The 18,843-nt window shown below is 56.4% G+C and overlaps 1 protein-coding gene across 1 annotated transcript in view; it reads left to right on the forward strand.

Moving 5' to 3' along the window:
- Positions 1-18,252, forward strand: part of PCSK6 (proprotein convertase subtilisin/kexin type 6) — a gene marked incomplete at its 3' end in the record, with an annotated part of 35,436 nt that extends 17,184 nt beyond the window's left edge. The window contains exons 8-21 of the mRNA XM_082005241.1: positions 3,570-3,782; positions 5,228-5,328; positions 6,915-7,018; positions 7,548-7,665; positions 8,773-8,961; positions 9,204-9,340; positions 11,694-11,873; positions 12,460-12,562; positions 13,125-13,321; positions 13,751-13,838; positions 15,129-15,220; positions 16,441-16,570; positions 17,596-17,708; positions 18,155-18,252. Of these exons, the coding sequence (XP_081861367.1) occupies positions 3,570-3,782; positions 5,228-5,328; positions 6,915-7,018; positions 7,548-7,665; positions 8,773-8,961; positions 9,204-9,340; positions 11,694-11,873; positions 12,460-12,562; positions 13,125-13,321; positions 13,751-13,838; positions 15,129-15,220; positions 16,441-16,570; positions 17,596-17,708; positions 18,155-18,252 (1,863 nt within the window). The remainder of the gene's footprint in view (positions 1-3,569; positions 3,783-5,227; positions 5,329-6,914; positions 7,019-7,547; positions 7,666-8,772; positions 8,962-9,203; positions 9,341-11,693; positions 11,874-12,459; positions 12,563-13,124; positions 13,322-13,750; positions 13,839-15,128; positions 15,221-16,440; positions 16,571-17,595; positions 17,709-18,154) is intronic.
- Between the last annotated feature and the right edge of the window lie 591 nt (positions 18,253-18,843).

An 18,843-nucleotide genomic window follows, 5' to 3' on the forward strand; every position in this document is an offset into this window, starting at 1 on the left:
GGCGGTGACGGCGGGAGGTGCCCGGCGATGGCGCGGTGCCGGCGGGACCCCTCGGCACGGCTGGCCCCGGCGGGAGCACCCGGCAGCGCCGGCTGCCGGGCAGAGCCCCGGCAGAGCAGGCAGGCCCCAGGTTGAGTTGCGAAGCTCTGCCGGGCCGAGAAACCCAAAGCAGTTCTGGGAGGGTGACTTTGCACCTCGAAATGTCCCCCTTGGCACCTCCATCCCCCCTCCTTCACCCTCCCCTGGCCCCCAGTGTCCCCTCCCGGGGTCTCCATGGCGTTAAGCGTTTCCCTGGTTTTCCCCCCGGAATGAGCGGCCGGCGGGGGGACGCGCGGGTGCTGCTGCGGGACCCGGCTGCGGGGGCACAGGAAAAATGCAGATTATTGTCCCTGAAGGCCTCCGGCGAGAGGGGCTCAGCCGGTGTCACGTGTGCTTGACGGCTGTCAGTCCCCGCCGGGGCCTTCCCGCACCCCTTCCCTTCTTGGGCACTTTTAAAAAATGCCCAATATTGGCTAAAAGCACCGGGAAAAAGACCCTTCGTGGCAGCTCGGTGGGCGCCGCGGGTAAGTGTCGCGGCGGCTTGGGGCTCTGCAGCGGGTTCTGCCTCCCCCCCCCCCCACCCCGGGGTGCTCCCCCGGGTGCTCCGGTGACTTTGGGGTTGGGGTTTTGAAACCCTCCCGGGGGCTTGGGAGCGCGGCCGCCCCTCTCGCTGCCTCCGCTGCCGGCCCTCGCAGCACGCCCGGGCCCGAGGCAGCCGCGGCCCGGGCGACGCAGCCTGCCTGTTATCTAAAAATAGGGTGGAGTGCTTTTCCCACTATTTACTTGATTTCCTGCCGGGGCGGTGAGCCTGCCGAGGAATCCATTGAAGTGCCGGGGAGTTCACGCCATGTAAATACGGAGGAACAAGCTGCTTTTTAGACCTTATTTTTCCGCGCGGGAGCGAATGGGCGGCAGCAGGGTACTTGCCCGGCACAGCCCCGCTGTTTTGGGATGCTTGCTTCTGTCCCCCCGGTGACACCAATCCCCCCACTGCCACCCGTGTTTGCGGCACCCGCTATCCCGCATGGGCAGCTCTTAATTGCCGACTTCTTAAATAACCAGGAAAGCCGCAAGCAGAGAGTTAGCCGCCACCTTTAGCCCGAGCAAACAGCTGTAACCAAGTTATAAATCCTTAAAATTGAGTTTTTAATGGAAACATTAAAATAACCTTTATCTATTAGCAATAGGGCTGCGCTGGGGTAATTTGTCATCTTGTTTCTCGCTCCTCCAGCCACACCTTATTAGCTCCAGAGCTAACGAGGGGATGTTTATCCCGGGCTCTCGTGGAGGGCCGTGGGGCAAACACCGCTGCGGAAGCGGGGAGATGCTGTGCATCCCGCATCCGACCGACGCGCTGCCGGGGTGAGCCGGCTCGTCCCCAGCCTTGGCCAGGGAGGGAGTCCCAGTAGTTTAAGCGATGCCCGGATCCAGATTTATAGCGGCCAGGAGCCCCTTGCTGGGATGGCATTGGCTTAGGAGGATGGCAAATAAAGAATTTGGGTGTTTGGGCTCTGCTCGTGGAAATCTTGGTAGCTGCTTGTTTCAGAACAAAGGGGAAGCGTGTTTTTTTCCAATCTGAGGGAGCTGCAATACGCGGCGAGCTCTTGCTCCGCCGGGAAGTGCCGTAAGGCGGTAGACGTGCATTGCTGTTGTGTCGGTTTTGTGCCTGTTTGTGTCCTTGTGCAACTGTGCTGGATCCGAGCCCGTTTTCCTCCGGCGCAGCCCTGCCCGGGCATCTCAGGTATGCAGGTTCGGACCAGGACCGAGCAGCCTTTCTCAGCATCCGTGGCTGCAGTGCGCGGGGTGCGGGATGCAAGGGAGGTCTGGCTCCCCATCGAGTTATCCCAAGGGAAATCATTGCTGCGTCTCCGCACGCCTTTGGCAGTCGGCACCTGGTTTTATTCCTCCGATGGGCGATTTAGGAAAGCCTGGGTTGCACGCAGCGGGGCTGGGCCACAGAGACGGACGGATTGTAGTGTTGGAGAGCTGGATGGTCGCTGCCTGCGCCGAGCACGTGGGATGCTGCTGCCTCGGAGATCCAGGAAACCCTGGAAAACGGGGCTGGAGATGCCAGCAGCAGGCTTGGTGGGCTGGCGAGCTGGCTCGAGCTCTCCGTGATGCGGGGCAGGGCAATAATTCCCTTTGCAATTGCACTTTTTCTTGCAGAGCTCCAAACGGCTCTATTAATCTTTGCTAGGGAAATACCCACCCAGTTTGGCTGGGAGGCAGCCCAGATAATGAAAACTTTCATAAAGTAAGGAAAGGGCCTGACTTAGCCTGTGTCTGCAGAGGCAGGGTCAGCTCAGAGCTGCTGCCCCAGGAGGAGGGCGAGACAGGTAATAAACCATCCCTCCCCTCCCAGCGCTTAAAACCCACAATAAATCCCAGTGAATTCCTCCGGAGCAAAGCTGCTTTTGCTTTTTTTTTTTTTGCCTTTTTTTTGTGTGTGTGTGTGTGTGTGTGGAGGAAGCCACTGCAGAGCAGCGGGAGGGTGGTAAACACCAGATCTGCCCAGGCTAGCGCTGAAATCTCTGCGTGGCAGAGGAGCTGCGGGGAGGACGGGGCTGCTCCGCCGCCGTGTGCTTCCATCGCCTGCCAAGCCCGGCAGCGTGCCGCTCTCCCCGGAGAGCCCTGCCTTACGGGGCAGGGAAGCGAACCAGCCATTTCATTTCCTGCCCCAAACCCCCCTTGGGTCACCAAAATCCTTCCTCGGGAGCGTAGCACCCCGTTTGTGAACCCCCGCGGGACGGGGTTACTCCTGGGTGCCCCGGGTACCCCGGCAGCCGTTCGGACGGCGGGGGAAAGCGGGGCTCGCCCCCGCACTGTCGGCTTCGTTCGGGGCCCCTCGTTGGCACCGCGGCCGCCGCCGCCGGGCGGGATTTTCCCCCGGCTTCGGGGAGGTCTGGGCGGCTGGCGCGCCCCTCCCGCCCCCCCAATTCCCGGTGGGCTCCCGCAGCTGTAGCCGGTGGGGACGGCTCCATCAGATCTTCCTGCCAAGCGGTGGTGGGGAGAAAAGGCTGGGATTAAAAAATTAAAAACAAACAAAAGGAACCTAAAAGATAGACCGGGGGAAGTTTTCTGATGGTTTTGGGGGGGGGGGGTTGCAAGGGCCTTTGTGGGCTCAGGGTGAGGGAGATGTGGGTTTGGGGCAGTTTCCTGCCGGTTCTTCCCGCGGGGCCATCCCTGCACCCCAGAAAGCGCCGCGCCGGGTGTTACCGCCTGGTCCAGGGGCTCTGAGCACCCCAGATGTTTTATCCCGTGAGAGCCCCTGGAAGATGGCCAAATCCCCATCGCCTGGGGCTGGCCGAGCTGAGGGGCACGTTTGCGGGGGCTGGTCCAGGGGGCTGAGCGCTGGGCAGGATGGGACCCATCCTTCCACCCTAACCAAACCCTACCTCCTGACCCAAAAACCAGGCTTACTGACGGCATCCCGGCGCCGTGGGGGGGCTGCCCCCTCCGCCCCGTGCCGAGACGGCTGCTCGTCCCGGCCAGCCACCTCCTCTCACCCCCCATCCCCTCTCTGCCCGCAGGGCCGCAGGGGCTTGGGGTCCATTTTCGTCTGGGCGTCGGGGAATGGCGGCAGAGAGGGCGATTACTGCTCCTGCGACGGCTACACCAACAGCATCTACACCATCTCCATCAGCAGCACCACCGAGAACGGCTACAAGCCCTGGTACCTGGAGGAATGTGCCTCCACCCTCGCCACCACCTACAGCAGCGGGGCTTTTTATGAGCGGAAAATAGTAAGTTTTACCCTGATATCGCGTGGGGCAGCATCCCCTGGATGTTTTCTCCATGGCCGGGCTGGATGACGGCTCAGTTTTAAGAGCCAGGCTTTGCTGTTAGCCCTCCAGTGGGTTTCGCTCGTGCTTTTTTATGGTGGGGTCAAAATTGCTCTGGTCCTTGGGAAGAGCTCAGGGATGTGGCATTTTCCCTGGTAAATGGCTGAAAGGGCTGGAGGATTGCAAATATACCTGTGCAAATATTTACCTGTCCCCCAAAGTGCCTGCTCGCTGTCCCGTGCTTACAAAAAGGGAATTTTGAGGATTTTTAGCCTGAAACAGAGTAAAAGGTGGGAGGATGGAGGTGTTTGGCAGGGATGTGTCAAACCCAAACAGGGACCAGAGACTTTTTGGAGCCCAGGAATGGCCTGAAAGCGTGTGCACGCGTGGATCAGTCCGGTTTCCCTGCTGCCCAGGCTGTATTTGCCCTGTCACAAGAGCTGCTGTGGTCTCATCTCATCTTTCGTCACCGACATCCCCATTCATCATCCGAACCTCGGGCAGTAAAACATCCCCCACCGGCACGGTGCCTTGCCCGATCTGGGAGGGAGTTTTCCACCCAAATCAGATTTTTGACAAAAAATATGGGGTCTATACAAGTCGCTTTTTCTTTTTTTTTTTTTTTTAAATTCAGGAGTGATTTGTTTGGTCCCTAGGAGATTAAGTGCCAGAATCCAAGTGCCTCGCTGGGGTGATTTTCATGGCCCTAAGGAGCATTTACATGGCTCAGGCTGGAGCATCACTGGGCAAAAAAGCAGCTTCCAGGGGCACCTCGGGGAGAAACTGGGTGGCATGTGTGTGTCCCCTCTCCAAAAATTACCAGATTAATGCAAAACCCAGGAGCTTTTCAAAAACGTAACCGACAGAGCACCTCTTTGCCTACCTGCTCTCTCCGAGCTTTTGGTACCCAAGCATCGTGCTCCGCCCTGAAATGAAAAACCTGGAAATGGCTTTTTTTTTTTCATTTTTTCCCCATGCAAATAGAAATTCTTGCCTGACACCAGGAACTGGAGGTTTTGAGGAAAGTGTTTAATATGACACAGCTCAACATGCACCCAGGGGCGCATACCCACACCAGCCCTGCCCTGCTCACACCACTCCATCCATGGCTTTTCCTCCAGTTGACCCACAGCAAAATTGCCTTTTTTCCCCCCTTTCAGATATTTTTTGCACCTTTGAGGAAAGGAAAATATAAGCAGGGGTGTTTTCTCATATGCCAAATGTATCTGCAGCCCATTTTTTGGGGCCCAGAGCACCCCGGCGGCGTGGGAGCTGCAGCAGGTTCAGGTACCCGCAGGCTCAGCTTGCCGCTGGCAGCATCCCGGGCACCCAGGGGTGCTCGACAGGGTAACGCTGGCGCCGGGAGCATCTCCGGCAGCACGGGGCTGCAGCTCCTCTCTCCACAGGTCACCACGGACCTCCGGCACCGCTGCACCGACGGCCACACCGGCACCTCCGTGTCCGCCCCCATGGTCGCAGGCGTCATCGCCTTGGCTTTGGAGGCAAAGTAAGTGTAACCTCGCCGCCGGCTTGTGGGGGGATGTTTCCAAATTTAGTAGCTGGCAGGCAAAGCCAGAAAGAAAAAGGGTGGTTTTTTTTTTTCCTCTGGAGCAACTCAAAATGGGGCAAAGTTATTCTAAATTGCTCCTTTTTGGCAAGGTTTGATACAGCGTTGTTGTTTTGCATCTAATTTTCCTGCAGGTGTTTTATTGAGCTAATTCTTCACTTGTTGACATCTGTTGAAAAGTTGGGGTTGGCGAGATAAGTCAGGCTTTTCATTTGATGCGTTGAAACCGCTGACAGCCAGCTCCAACAAGGAGCTTTATAAATACTTCCTGGAAAAAAAAAGTCAGAAAACATCATGGAAAATGGAAAATGTCTGTGGAAGTGATGGTTTTCAGCTAGTGCTTCATTTCTGGGGGAAAAGGACTACTTTTGCATAATGTCAAAAACCCACGTGGTGTGACCAGCAGTGACACGCTTCCCAGTCCAAAAGAGCTGCTCTTTGCCTCTTGTCCCCATCCCAGTCCCATCCTGATCCCATCCCAGACCCATCGTGGTCTCCCAGCCCAGGAGCAGCCCCGCAGAGGACCAGGCTCACCCCTTGGGGATCCCCATGTTGCTCCATGGAACCTCTTCTCATGAGCTTCTCACTATTATTATTTTTTTAATGGGATTGAAATAGAAATAAGGCTACAAATAAGCCACAGGGTGATGTTGTGTTCACGTCTGGGGTTGGCTGTCGCAGTGTGTTGGCTCCAGTCGTTCTCCTCCAGTTTAATCCCAGCACCCAGGTCGGGTGAGCACGTTTCTGGAGATGCTGTTTTCATTACAAATATATTAAGAGCGTTAGATGTAATTTTTGTATTGTTTAGCTGAGGCATAAAATGCAACATTAAGTACCAGGGCTTGGTGCTCAGGCACTCCATTATGACAAGAAGGAATAAATTGAATTTCTGTTCTTAAATGTTGCTCAAGAGCAATATAAATCCCAATGCAAGATGGTGAAGAACTGAATATAAGGCAGGCACAAACAATTCTTCCTTGAGTCTTGTGGGGGGCTCAAAAGCACACAGCGCTTAGTGTCCGGCACCCTGAACACACAAACATCATGCAAACCCTGCCTGGGGGTTGTTGGAAACGCTTGGGGTTTCATTTTTCTGTTAAATGAGCAGCCCAGGTTTTCTTCCAGCAATTTTTGCCGTTATTCCTATGAAGGGAAGGTTGGCTCAGCAGCGTGTATCGGCGAGCTGGCGAGCACCCTGCCTCAGGATGTGCTTCGCTCCTGATCTCCTGCAAGAAAATAAGGAAAACCTTCCTGATTTGCTCCTCTTGTACCCCAGAGTGTGAGACCTGAACACCCTTGGCCAGGAATAAATCCTGCAGTGCCTGTGGGCACGTGGCATCCTTCCCTGGGGCAACCCCCTCTGCTGGCCAGCCTCCAGGCAGGGTGTTAGCATTTAAGTCATTGATTCATGCTCTTTTGGAGCTGGAAAGAGGGTTTTGGGGGTCTTTTTACCCAGTGGGGGTCCCTGCTGCTGCTGGGGAGATTGAAGGCAGCAGAGCTGCCCCGTGAGCCAAGTGTTGTTGCAGCCCCCTGCTCACCTGGAGGGATGTCCAGCATCTGCTGGTCAAAACCTCGCGGCCGGTGCACCTGCGAGCGGCCGACTGGAAGACCAACGGCGCAGGGCATAAAGGTGAGGGGCCGCGGGGGCGGCGGCGGCATGGCAAAAAGGGCCACGAAAGGGTAAATAAAGGTCCCCGGAGCTTCGCTTGTGGGAACGTTCGCCCTCATGGCCGCTCCCAGCTGGCTCCGGGGCTTCTACCATCAGGCTGATGAGTGGAGGGAGGAGAGGGCAGTGGTTCATGGGGTGAGATGCTTGGAAGCTTTGCTTGGTGAAGACTTGCAAGCCTTCCCTGGTGGAGGCTTGGAAGCCTTCTTGGTGAAGACTTGGAAGCCTTGCTTGGTGCTGCTGTCCTGAGCTGCAGTGGTGGCTGCTCCTTTTGGTGGGCTGCTCCCAGCAGTGGGTTTTCTATGGTGCCAACATGGATTTGGGGTGTAACTCGGGCAGCGTGATGAGCTCCACATGTCAGAGCACCTTGAACCCCAACGGGTTCAGCTCCACACCTTCTCCAACAGTCAGAGGATGCTCTGCCAAGAGCCAAGGAGGAGCTACTGGTCCCTGCTTGGAAGGCAGTGGGTTTCTGAGTCTTCTCTCTTTCCAGTTAGCCATCTATATGGCTTTGGTCTGGTGGATGCAGACGCTATAGTGGTGGAAGCCAAGAAGTGGAAGGCAGTTCCTCCCCAGCACGTCTGCGTGGGAAGCCTGGACAGGGTGCCCAAGTGAGTGTCGTGGGGTGGGGGTCTCTGCGGGGGCATGCGACCACTTGGAAGGCACTTTGGGGGAGCTGGCTCTTGCGATGCAAAGGCTCAGCCACTGTCCCAGCGTTTGGAAAGGAAAATTAGGATTTGGGGTGGCCGGGACAAACCCATGTGCAGGCAAGGTGATGTTCATGGATTTTATGGTCAGAGTGACTCGCACCGTCCACCCCGAGGTCTGTTTACTGGGCCAGAAGTGCCCACCCGGGGTCTGTGCCTATGGCTCAGCTCGGATCAGGTCCTGCAGGGGCAATCCAGGGCCAGCTTTGATGGCGGGTGATTTATTTTTGCCCTTTCCGTGCTTTTGCTTCCCAGGTGGGTGATCAGTAGGGAATTTCTGAGGGCTGATGGTGCCATTTGCCATTTTGGAAATGGCTTAGGGAGACCAAGACCAACTTGTCCACTAGGTCCTACATGAGCAGTGATATTCTGAGCTCTCCTCCCCCTTCCACCAAATACCTTGTCTTGATGAAAGACACCAAACCCCAGAGCTTTGTTGCAAGGATTCCGAATTTTCCAGTACCCAGACCCTGAACAAAGTCTTTCTGAATTTGTCTTAGGTTCAAACCAGCTTAGGTTCACATCTTGTCCTTGGTAGGTCTGTCCCTGCTAGGTTAAAGGGGGGGATCAGGGATCTGACCAAATGGACCCTCCTGGTTTACTGCTGCCTGGCTGTAGAGCAAGTCAAGTTGTTCATCAGAAAACAGTTCCTTCAGAAAGACTCGCGTATGCAAAGAGGAATTAATTTGGAGCCAAGTGTGTTCATGAAACTATTTATCTGATACAGACACTAATTACAACCCAAAGAGGAACGCTGCACTGATAATTACAATAAAGCAGCGCCCTTGCAGCCCATAAGGCATAGATCTTGGAGGCAGTTCAAACCCATCTTGTTACCGTCGAGCAATTCAGCAAACCCCCGTGCTAGGACGCTGTGTTGCAATGGAGGGTGAGAGAATTTTTGTCGTGAAGCAGTAGGAGACCGGGTTGAAATATAAGTGGGCGCCCATGGTGCTGGGAACCGGGGAGCGCTGCTGTCCCCCAGTGCGAGGCTCTGCCCGTCCCTGGCAGGTACATCCGTGCGGACCACGTGCTGCGCGCCAGCACCCTCAGCAGCGCCTGCGCCGAGCACCGCGACCAGCACGTGCTCTACCTGGAGCACGTCGTGGTGCGGCTCAGCATCTCGCACCCGCGCCGGGGCGACCTCCAGATCAGTCTCGTCTCTCCGGCGGGGACCAGGTCGCAGCTCCTCGCCAGGAGGTAAGAGCGGCTGGAGCAGCGCACGGCTGGGCTGGGCAGCGTCCTCGTTTAGGGGGTTGCTGCAAGTTTGCTCAGGTTTTTCGGGAAGGCGGGGGGCATGCTCGGGTCTCGGCTGCAGGAGGGCTCCGTGCAAGGGTGGGTACATGCGAGGATCCCTAAAATCCTTGATTACCTATCTACCTTTTCTGATTAAAGAAGAATTTCAAAGTCACGCTTCTTGATGCTCGGCGTTACCGTTGCAGGGTGTTCGACCACTCCAACGAGGGGTTCAAGGGCTGGGAGTTCATGACCGTCCACTGCTGGGGGGAGCGGGCAGCAGGGGAGTGGACCCTGGAGATCCACGACACGCCGTCCCAAGTGCGCAACCCCACGGTGCAAGGTAAGAGTCCCCCGGCCCCCATGGCCCCCAGCGCCCCCCTGGTCCCCCTCGCTGCCAAAGCTCTGCAGGCTGCTTCGCTTGGCCGTAACTTTTGCTGTGAGTTTTATGGACTTCAGCAAAACTGTATTGCCCAAATTTTTCAAAAATGGGAATAAAACTTGAGCCCTGAGTGCAGGAGGCTGCCGGTCTGGCTGAGCCGGGAGCGGCTTTTGTCCCACCAGCAAACCTGTTGCAACCAGGAGCCAGGTTTCCAAAATTAAACCGTAATGAGTCAAAACGAGGAAACTCGAGATCTGTAATTGTTGTTTGTTTGTTTTCGCTGCTGGGACATCTGGCGCGTGGGCTGGTTGTGCAACGGCGCAAGGGGACGATGCCCCTCGGGCTGCGGACGGACGGACGGACATCCTCTCCGGGCTGCCACCACGCCGGCGGGGGGCGGCTGGGCTGCGCCCGGCCCCCCTGCGTGTCCCCATGTGTCACCCCCTCCCCGGCTTGGCCGCCTGCTCCCTGACCCCTTCCTGGCAAAGCAGCCGGGCGGGCGGGATCCAGCCGCGCCAGGACGGAGCAGCCGCCTCGCTGGCTGGTGGCAGCGAGGCATGAAGCATCCTGCCTGGGGCCGGCGTGCGTCGCGGGGGTGTTAAAATCCACACGATCATTGATAGGAAGCCAAGAGTATATTAAAAATCTCTCCCACGCGACTTTCTGGCGGGAGGCGCACGTGGGGGTTCATTCTGCAGAAAGTGTTTCTGTTTGCTGCCTTCACCCGAAATCTTTTGAACTCGGCGAGCAGCAGCGAAGCGCCCACGGAGCTGCTTTTTCCCCTGTATTTATAGTTTGCGGCGGGTGTTTCCGAGCCCCTCGCAGGCGTCAGGGCTTGGCCTTACCCAGCTTTGCAAAATGAAATGAGAACAGGCGTGTTAAGTCACCCCCCTCACAGGGTCTGTGCTGGGTTTGAAGCAGAGCGGGCAAAGTGGGAGGAAAAAGAGGGAAGATGCTCCCAGCCTGCCACAGAAATTAAATTAATCCCATTAAACGGGTTAATTTAAGACAAATTATATACTGTGGGTGTCCTGTCTCTGGCACTGCTGCATCCCCCGCATCAGCCCCACGCAGCTCCGGCTTTCCTTGCGCGGGATGTTTTAGGTTTAAAGCAAATGTAATAATTTCGGCAGAGGCGCGTGGCAGAGCTCTTCCCCGGCTGGTGCCGCCCGAGCTCGCCCCTGCGCAGGCTCTGCTCCGTCTTGCGGCGGGTGGGTCCTCTCAGCCCTTTCCAAGCATGTCCAGAAGGGCTCAGAGAGCCAAGGGATTTGGGTGTTGGAAATTTTAAGCCCTTCCTGGAAACACAGGGATTAAAGCCGAGCGTGCTGCAGGCATGAAGTGGCTCACGTTGATGGGGAATTGAAAGACAAACAGCGCTGGAAAGAAGCAGTGATTTTTGGACCCCCTCCTCAAAGCGGTGTGGGTCGGAGAGGACCCTGGTGTGGGTGTAGGTCCATGAGGGGTCCCCAGCCCCCGGGTGCTGCACAGGCTCTGATGGCCCCCGTGGTGTTTTGGGGGATGCCGAGCTCAGACCTCTGATGTGTCGGATAACGGGGTGGCTGGAGCAACAGCTCCAAGAAGTAACCTGGCGTGTGCTGGACAGAAATAATCCTCCATTATGGAGCTTTTAAAGTTGCTGGTTCTCTCCGCATGTTGGGCATGAAGGGTATGGTCATGCTGTGTTCATCAGGCGAGTTGTAACGTAAAAAATCCCTCTTGGGTACCTTAAATGGTTGCATTTGTGTAGGCTGGGAGGGCAGGGGCTGGTGAAGATTCCTGGGTGTTTGTTGTTTGCTTCTGCATTGCCATGCGAGTGGTGGAGCCCTGATGGTCTGGTTCATCCTTCCGGAGAAGAGCAGGCTCCGGGGACACCTTACTGCAGCCTGCCAGTGCTTAAAGGGGGCCGATAAGAAAGATGGGGACAGACATTTTAGCAGGGCCTGTTGCGATAGGACAAGGGGTGACAGTTTTAAACTGAAAGAGGGTAGATTGAGACTAGACCTAAGGAAGAAATTTTTCACAATGAGGGTGGTGAAACCCTGGCCCAGGTTGCCCAGAGAGGTGGCAGATGCCCCATCCCTGGACACATTCGAGGTTGGGTTGGACAGGGCTCTGAGTAACCTGGTCTGGTTGAAGATGTCCCTGCTCACGGCAGGGGGTTGGACTGGATGGCCTTGAAAGGTCCCTTCCAACCCAAACTGTTCTATGATTCTACAATCCTCCTACTTCACCCAAAACCGGGGCTGCGCTGCCAGATGGCCCAGGGAGGAGCAGGATGGGGCGCGGGATGGGTGACATTCCACCTGTCCCACAGGGAAGCTGAAGGAGTGGAGCCTCCTTTTCTACGGGACAGCCGAGCACCCCTACACCACGCTGGGCGGCCCCCAGCCCCGCGGGAGGACGCTGGAGGCACTGGCATTGGAGATGGAGCCGTCGAGAGCCGCCTTCCTGCAGAGCCAGGTGGAGGTGGTGGAGGAGGAGGAGGAGTACGCAGGTGAGCACCAGCTGAGCCGCCGTGTGGCCGCCCTCAAAGTACCTGGGAAAGTGCCAACCAGGGGAGCCACGAGGCCGCATCCTGCCCGGGGCCCCGGCGGGCTGGGAGGAGCGGTGCCTGCGGCCAGTGCGGGGCAGCGGGACGGTGAAATTAGAAGGTAGTGAAACGTCCCGTCCCGGCGCTCCTGCCACAAATTGGTGGTGCAGCCATCTGAGGAATAAAAAAAGCTCCTCTGCCCACCTCCCCCCATGGTGTGGGCACGGGCGCGTGTCCCTGCCGGTCCCTGAGGAGTGGGTCCAGCCCCTCCTCCAAAGCTGCTCCTGCGCCAGGGTGTCCAGCTGGAGGATGGCCGGGTGGGATTGGTGCCGGGGAGGCTGAGCTGGAGGAGAGGCAAGCAACCAGAGCCATGCAGCTCTGTAGGATAGATAAGGGTAAGATCTGTAAGATCTATAAGATAAGAGATATAGGATAAGATAGGTGGAGAGTCCCCAGCCCCTTCCCCACGCTCGTCGGTCCATGGAGGGTGCACTCAGAGCATCCCAGCAGCAGCATCGCGGGGATGCTGAGCCAGTCACCCCCAATCCAGGTCCATGCCACCCCGAGTGCGGCGACCAGGGCTGCGACGGCCCCAACGCCGACCAGTGCTTGAACTGCATCCACTACAGCCTGGGCAGCGTGAAAACCGGCAGGTGAGGGGTGGTGGGGTGTCCCCGTGGGGTCCCCAGAGGGCGGCAGCACCTTTCCCCGGGGCTTGCACCGTGGCATGGGTTTCTGCACAGGGGAAGAAACGTATGGGAGAGAAAATGGAGGGAGGAGAAGGCATGGGGATCCCTGCCCTGGACTAGGGTACGATGGCACAGGGGACACAGAGGTGGAGAGCCCTGGAGGACCTTGGCCATGTAATGATGAGGGGGGAAGAAGAACTGGCTTCACCGGCTGGGGTCACCCGTGCCCAGGGGACAGCTAGCTGAGGTGCCGATCGCTTCCGGAATTGGGGTTTCCACCCCTCAATCTCTTGGCCTGGCACGGGGAAAGTTTACCCATAGTCAAGAGAGTCCCCGGCTCTTTACAGAGCCACGACATCCAAGACACCCTAAATCTTAAGAATAAGAAGGAAATGAGCCCAAATCACCATCAAGGCAGAGGGATGCCCCGCATGCTGTGGGCCACGGGACGGAGGTGGGTGCCAGGCTGCCGGGAGGTGGCCGGGTGTTGGCACCAAAGCCCGGCCACTCTTGGTTCCTTCCCCAGGATGTGCGTGAGCTCGTGCCCTGCGGGGTTTTTTGGTGACAAAGGTGCCCGGAGGTGCCGCCGGTGCTACAAGGGCTGCGAGCGCTGCGTCGGGAGGGGACCGACCCAGTGCACGGCGTGCAAGCGGAGCCTCTACCATCACCAGGAGATGAGCACCTGCGTGGTGCTGTGTCCGCCCGGGTTCTACGCCGAGGAACGTAAGGATGTTTATCACTTGCAAACAGTAGCGTGAGGATATGCAGGGGTTGCTTCTATTTTAAGTGCTATGGGTGGAGAAAACACCTTGATTTTTGAGTGTTGGCTTTGAATTTCCCCTCTGGCCCCGCTTTGCCCAGTGAGGGGAGGAGGAAAACCTCTGGGTGTGCAGAGGGTGGTGCAAAGCTCAACTCAGCTCTTAATTAGAAGACTGTAATTAATGATCCTAGCTGCTTGCAAAGCATATTTCTTCTTAGCGAGCAATGACAGATAAGGTCGTCTGCAATAGCAGGGATCTGCCGGGGTGGGGGACGTGCCTCTCCTCCCTGGGGAGCCGGTGCTGGGGTGCAGCGGGGCTTTGCGGCTCCAACTGCCGCTTGCAAATCACTGTCCGGATTTTATTCTCCCTGCCTCGCTTTGTTTTTTGAAAGGTCAGAAACGCTGTCTGAAATGTCATCAAAGCTGTAAAAAATGTGTCGGCGAAGCAGACAAATGTACTGCATGCAAAGATGGATTCAGGTAAAATACCAGCACGGGAGGAGCTTATACCTGCAGCATTGGTACCTGTGGTTTAAATTGGGGAAAACAGATGGGAAATTAGAGAGTGACTTAGTTAAAGACCGGGGATCCTGCTTCCGTGGTACTACAGCTGTGGCACAGGGTGCTGGGAATTTAAAGGTGGTGCTTCGTGTCCCTCTCTTAGCTGAAAAGCACAATTTAAGTTTAATTTCCTATTCTCCAGTGCTTGCCAGACTGGTGGGTAAGTGCTGTGCTGCGGGCTCAGAAGTGCTTGTCCAGATTTGGTGACCTGCGGCCAGAGCAGCTCCTGGTGTCACAGCATCTCAAATGGGGGAAAAAAAGCAATGAAAACGTTCACGCTGCACGTTGCAAAGCGCATGTTTCCTCCCAAGTCGCAGGAGGCTCCGTCAGAACCGTCCCAGCCAAACGCGGCCCTTGGTTTTGCCAACCTGGCAGAGCCGGTGCCGGGCTGAGCAGCTCCAGCCAGGCTGAAAATGCTCCCTGCAAAGTGCAGAAGCCCTTCCCTTCTCTTCATCCACGCAGGAACAGTTTACCCAAGTGGGGCTGGTGTAGGATAGTGGTTTTCCAGCAATGTGAGCTCAGGGATGGAAAACAGCTTTTCCCCGGTGCCGGTGCCACTGGCCAGCACGGCTGGGCTCTGCATCCTGCAGGAGCCATGGGGCCAGCGGCACCGGCACCGGGGAAAAGCTGTTTTCCATCCCTGAGCTCACTTGGAAGTATGATCCTGTAGCGCTTTGCTTCGCTGTAAGCGCGCCAGAGCCACGGTGTAGCAGAGGGGCTCTCTCAGACAAGGAAATTGCCGCTGCCAGAAGATTATCTACTCCCTCGGAAGAGCAAAAGTGGAGGCACTTGTCAGACATAATCCGCACGGCGCTTGCTTTTTATTGTCCAATATCCTTTTAAGCCGGGACTTCAAATCATCCCTGCCGCGGCGAAGCAGCAGCAGCCCAGCCACGGCATTGAACCAATTTCCTTTTATTCTGGGGAGGCTCATGGTGCAAAAGGTCTTTGGGAGAACCTGGCTGGCTGCCCATGGGAAAAAACAATTTTATTTCCTCCTGTATACTTAATTAAGGAACCTGCAGCCGTCCGTTTGGTCCAGACAGGACTTCAATTTCTCCTGAAGCTCCAGCTGGCTTTCCGACACCTCCTGCGCCGGGGGCTGAGGCTGCTGTAGGGCACTGGGGGATGCGGAGATGGGGACGGGCTGTGTCGAGTTCCCAGAGCCTGGAGCTTCAGGTGCAAACGTCCTCTCTGCTTTCCCGGCAGCCTGGCAGGAGAGAGCTGCGTGCCGGAGTGCCAGCCCGCCATGTACCTCAGCCGGGAGCCCCGGCGGTGCGAGACCTGCTCCGCCGGCACAGGTATGTCCTTCATCCCACGCAAAACCCCAAACCCTTCGTGCATCAAGAGCCGATGCCCACTGTACCCGCCCCGAGCCAAGGCAGAGCATGCCGGAGGGGAAGCGGTCCCAGCTCTCCAGTGCATCCCGCAAGGTGCTGAGAATACGTTCGTATTGGAAAGGTTTTTAGGGAGTTTTTACATTTTTATTAGTGCCATTCTTTTTTTCACCAATCCCTCTGAAGCCAGGTGCTTTAGTTTAATAAGGTTGCGGGGGAGGCTGTAAAACCCTCCCGGAGTGATGGAAGATGGCTTTGCAGCATATAAAAATGTCAGGCAGCCGAGGCGCGTTATCCTGGCCGCTCCGCGGGGCCGGGCTGGCCGCTGCTGGCTTCCCACCGCTGCCCGAAGTCGTTCGGCGTTCCCTTTAAATCCTGACTTTTTCACTTCTTGAAAGTCTAATTATTTTCCATTGTTAATGTTTGCGTCTGCCCCCGAAATCATGGTAGATCTGATGATAATATGATCTCTAGACAATTCATGTTCAGTGGCGTGAATCTCATCTATCATACATGGGTAATTTCCTGAGACTAAATCCAAAATATTTATTGATCTTGTTGGCAAGCGTGGAAGGGAACGGGCTCTTAATCCCTAAAGCAAATTACTTCCCTTCTAATTCTTATTCCAGTCAGTGTAAATGTACTTCACCACAATTATTTTTCAAGCCTTTTTTTGTCTTCTTTTCCTGCATAACCATTTCTCAAGCCCTGCTCGTGGAAGGCCTCTAATAATACCACCTCCATCACCACGGTTTCCCGTCCAGCCGCAACACGCCGGCGTCAGAGTGGGGCCCTCTGCCTTCCCAGCTCCCCGCCGGAGCCCTTCCCTCCTCCAGCTCCTCCGCAGCCCAATTTAGCATCTCGTTTTCCCTATTTTACTCTGCACGGGGTGGGAAAGCTAAACTGGCGCACACTCGGGAGCAGTGGCTGATGTCCCGGAGGGGATTTTGACGTGCCCCAGTGAGCCCCTGTGGCCAGCTCTTGGCTCTGCAGAGGGGCAGGATGCTGGGTCCTGGCTGGGTTTTTTGGGATGGGAGCTGGGTTTTTTGGGATGGGATGAGCACGAGCAGGGCAGAGCCGATCTGGTGCTCCCCACCTCGTGTGGGGCTGCCGCCATGCTGGTGCGACGTGGCTCCTGTCTCCGAAACCGCCCAGGCCATTTGCCCTCTCCCCTGTCTCTGCAGGGCCGGGCGAGGAGGACTGCGCACCCTGCGGCCCCGAGGCCCCCGCACCCCACTGGCGCTGCGTCCCTGCCTGCCGTGAGGGCTTCTACCCCGCCGACAGCCACGGGCTGCCCAACAAAGTCTGCAAGAGGTACGGTACCTCCCCGATCACAACCGGAGCGAAGCCGGGGCTGACGGGGAGCGCTGGAAGCGATGATAAAAAAAAATAATGCTGAAAACAGCTTGCAGCTGGAGCTGTTTACTAGGGAAATTAAAATAGGGGTGAGGGAGCCAGAGCAGCCGTGGGGCTGGACCCCACATGCCCCTGCCCTATAGATTTAAGAGCAGGGAAGCTGCACGCTCCCTCGCCAGAGCCAGCCAGCCAAGGTGTCTTAGGGCTACTGTGGAAGGGGCTCAGCCCTGGCTCTGGGCTCTTTGGAGGAGGTGTGGGAGGAACAGCGATGTTTAGGCAAATATTCCAGCTTTCAATCAAACCTGCTCCGTTCGCCCCGCGGCCGTGTTGGTGGAGCGTTCGCCCGCTCCTCGGCCCAGGACGGGGGCTGTGTGCAGGAGACCGGGAGATGCCGGGAGGCAGCAATTTGCTCCCACTCTCTGTGCTTTAAGTGGGGAGTGGGAGCGGGTTCAGCCTCATTAAAGCGAACATGAAAGGGAAGGATGAAAGGTGACTTGGGAACACACAACACAGTCCCTGCCTGCCCAGGGTTTCGCTCACCCGTGCTGGCTATCCAGCAGGCAGGAAAAGGGGACCAGCACCCCTTCCCAGGGATTTTGGGAAGCCACTGTCCCCAGGCGGCCGGCACAGCTGCTGGGCTATTTTCCCTGAGCAAAAGGGTGGAAGAGGCACAGATTCCCCTTGCAGCCCTTTTCCTAACTGGGATTGTTGGGAGGAGAGGTGCACGTCCCGCTGAGCCTTCCCAGCAGGCGAGAGGAGCCCTTTTGGGATGTCACTGGGCATTATAGCTGGCACCACCGAGCCCATTTTTCCCAGGGCTTCGGTAACTTTTCAAGCTTCAGATTCGCTGTTTTCCACACCTTCTGGTTCAGTCTGGATGTTGCAGTGCTGGCAGACATGTTTTCTGGCCGAGGGCCCATTTCAGATGGCTGGGGTCGGGGTGTCGGTGCCGGTTCAGGCCACGGCAGGGTCTCTGTCCCCAGGTGCGATGACCACTGCTCAGCCTGCGAGGGCTCCAGTGGAAACTGCCTCAAGTGTAAAGAAGGTTTCAGCCTCCTCGGCGGCTCCTGTGTAACAAATGAAACCTGCACCAACGGTAAGTAGTTGTGGCAGAACCGCTGGCACCATAGTGCTTCCCCGGTAGCAAGAATGAGGGTTTTGGGGGATTCCCTTCACAATGTAAAGCCGAAAGAGCTGCAGCTCTTGGGCTTGCTGGGGCACGGCTGCAGCGAGCCAGGCTCCGGCTGCAGTGGGCAGGCGGCTTACCTGGCAGAGCTGCTGGATATCTGCCTGTTGCTCAAAAGCATCCAAGCGTTTGTATTTCATTACAGTTTAGTCTTGGGGCTAATTCTCCCACTCGCTGCAAAGCTGCTTTATTCCTTCATTACAACAATGTGAAAGATGCCCTTAAAAAGTGACGCCTTTTCAATTCTCTCTCCTCCAACACTGGAACGAATTGCACCGCCTGTTACGTGCAATGTTTGTTTATTTAAAATGTTAATCTGCTCTCATTTTCCCTTGTTCCTCGCCTCGACCTCCCAGCTGACAAGACTTTCTGTGAGATGGTGAAATCAAACAAGCTCTGTGAAAAGAAGCTGTTTGTGCAGTTCTGCTGTCAGACGTGTCTTATGGCCGGGTAAAGTTCAGCGGCTGCATCCATCCAGGACTTCCACCAACTGCCAGCCCAGTTTTGCCAAATGTTTAGGACAAAAGTTTATTTTTTCAGCTTTGGGAGAGTTTACATGGTGCTGTCAAGCATTTGCTCGTAAGTTTGATAGCTTTAATATCACTGTCAGCGCGTTTCTATAGCAATATGTTAAGCAGAGGTTGGATCGTACCCTGAATGATCAAGCCCTGAAAGGCAGCAGACGAGCGGTGATATTAATACTCTCAAACACTCCTCGTGAGCAGGGACCGATGCATGATCCATGTACACACGCTTGGTTCTTCGCAGAAATCCTACTGATTTGCCTGCTCCAAGCAGCTGGCGGGAGCCCTCGCTGCAAAGGATGCAGAACTTCACACATCTGCGAAGAAAGAGCTGTTTCTGGCTCAATTTTTGGTACCCTTTTCTGCTAGGTGATGGCTGATATAAACCTGCATTGCGAACAGCCGGTGCCGTGCTCTGTACATATATAAAACGATGAATTAGGTGGTTCCCGGAGCGGTGCCCTAAAGCCCGCTCTGGCACTCCTGTTCGGATTCGGTCGGTAGCTGTTTCTCTCTGGCCG

This window comes from Phaethon aethereus (genome assembly GCF_964289735.1).
Source record: "Phaethon aethereus genome assembly, chromosome: 12".
Lineage (NCBI taxonomy): Eukaryota > Metazoa > Chordata > Aves > Phaethontiformes > Phaethontidae > Phaethon > Phaethon aethereus.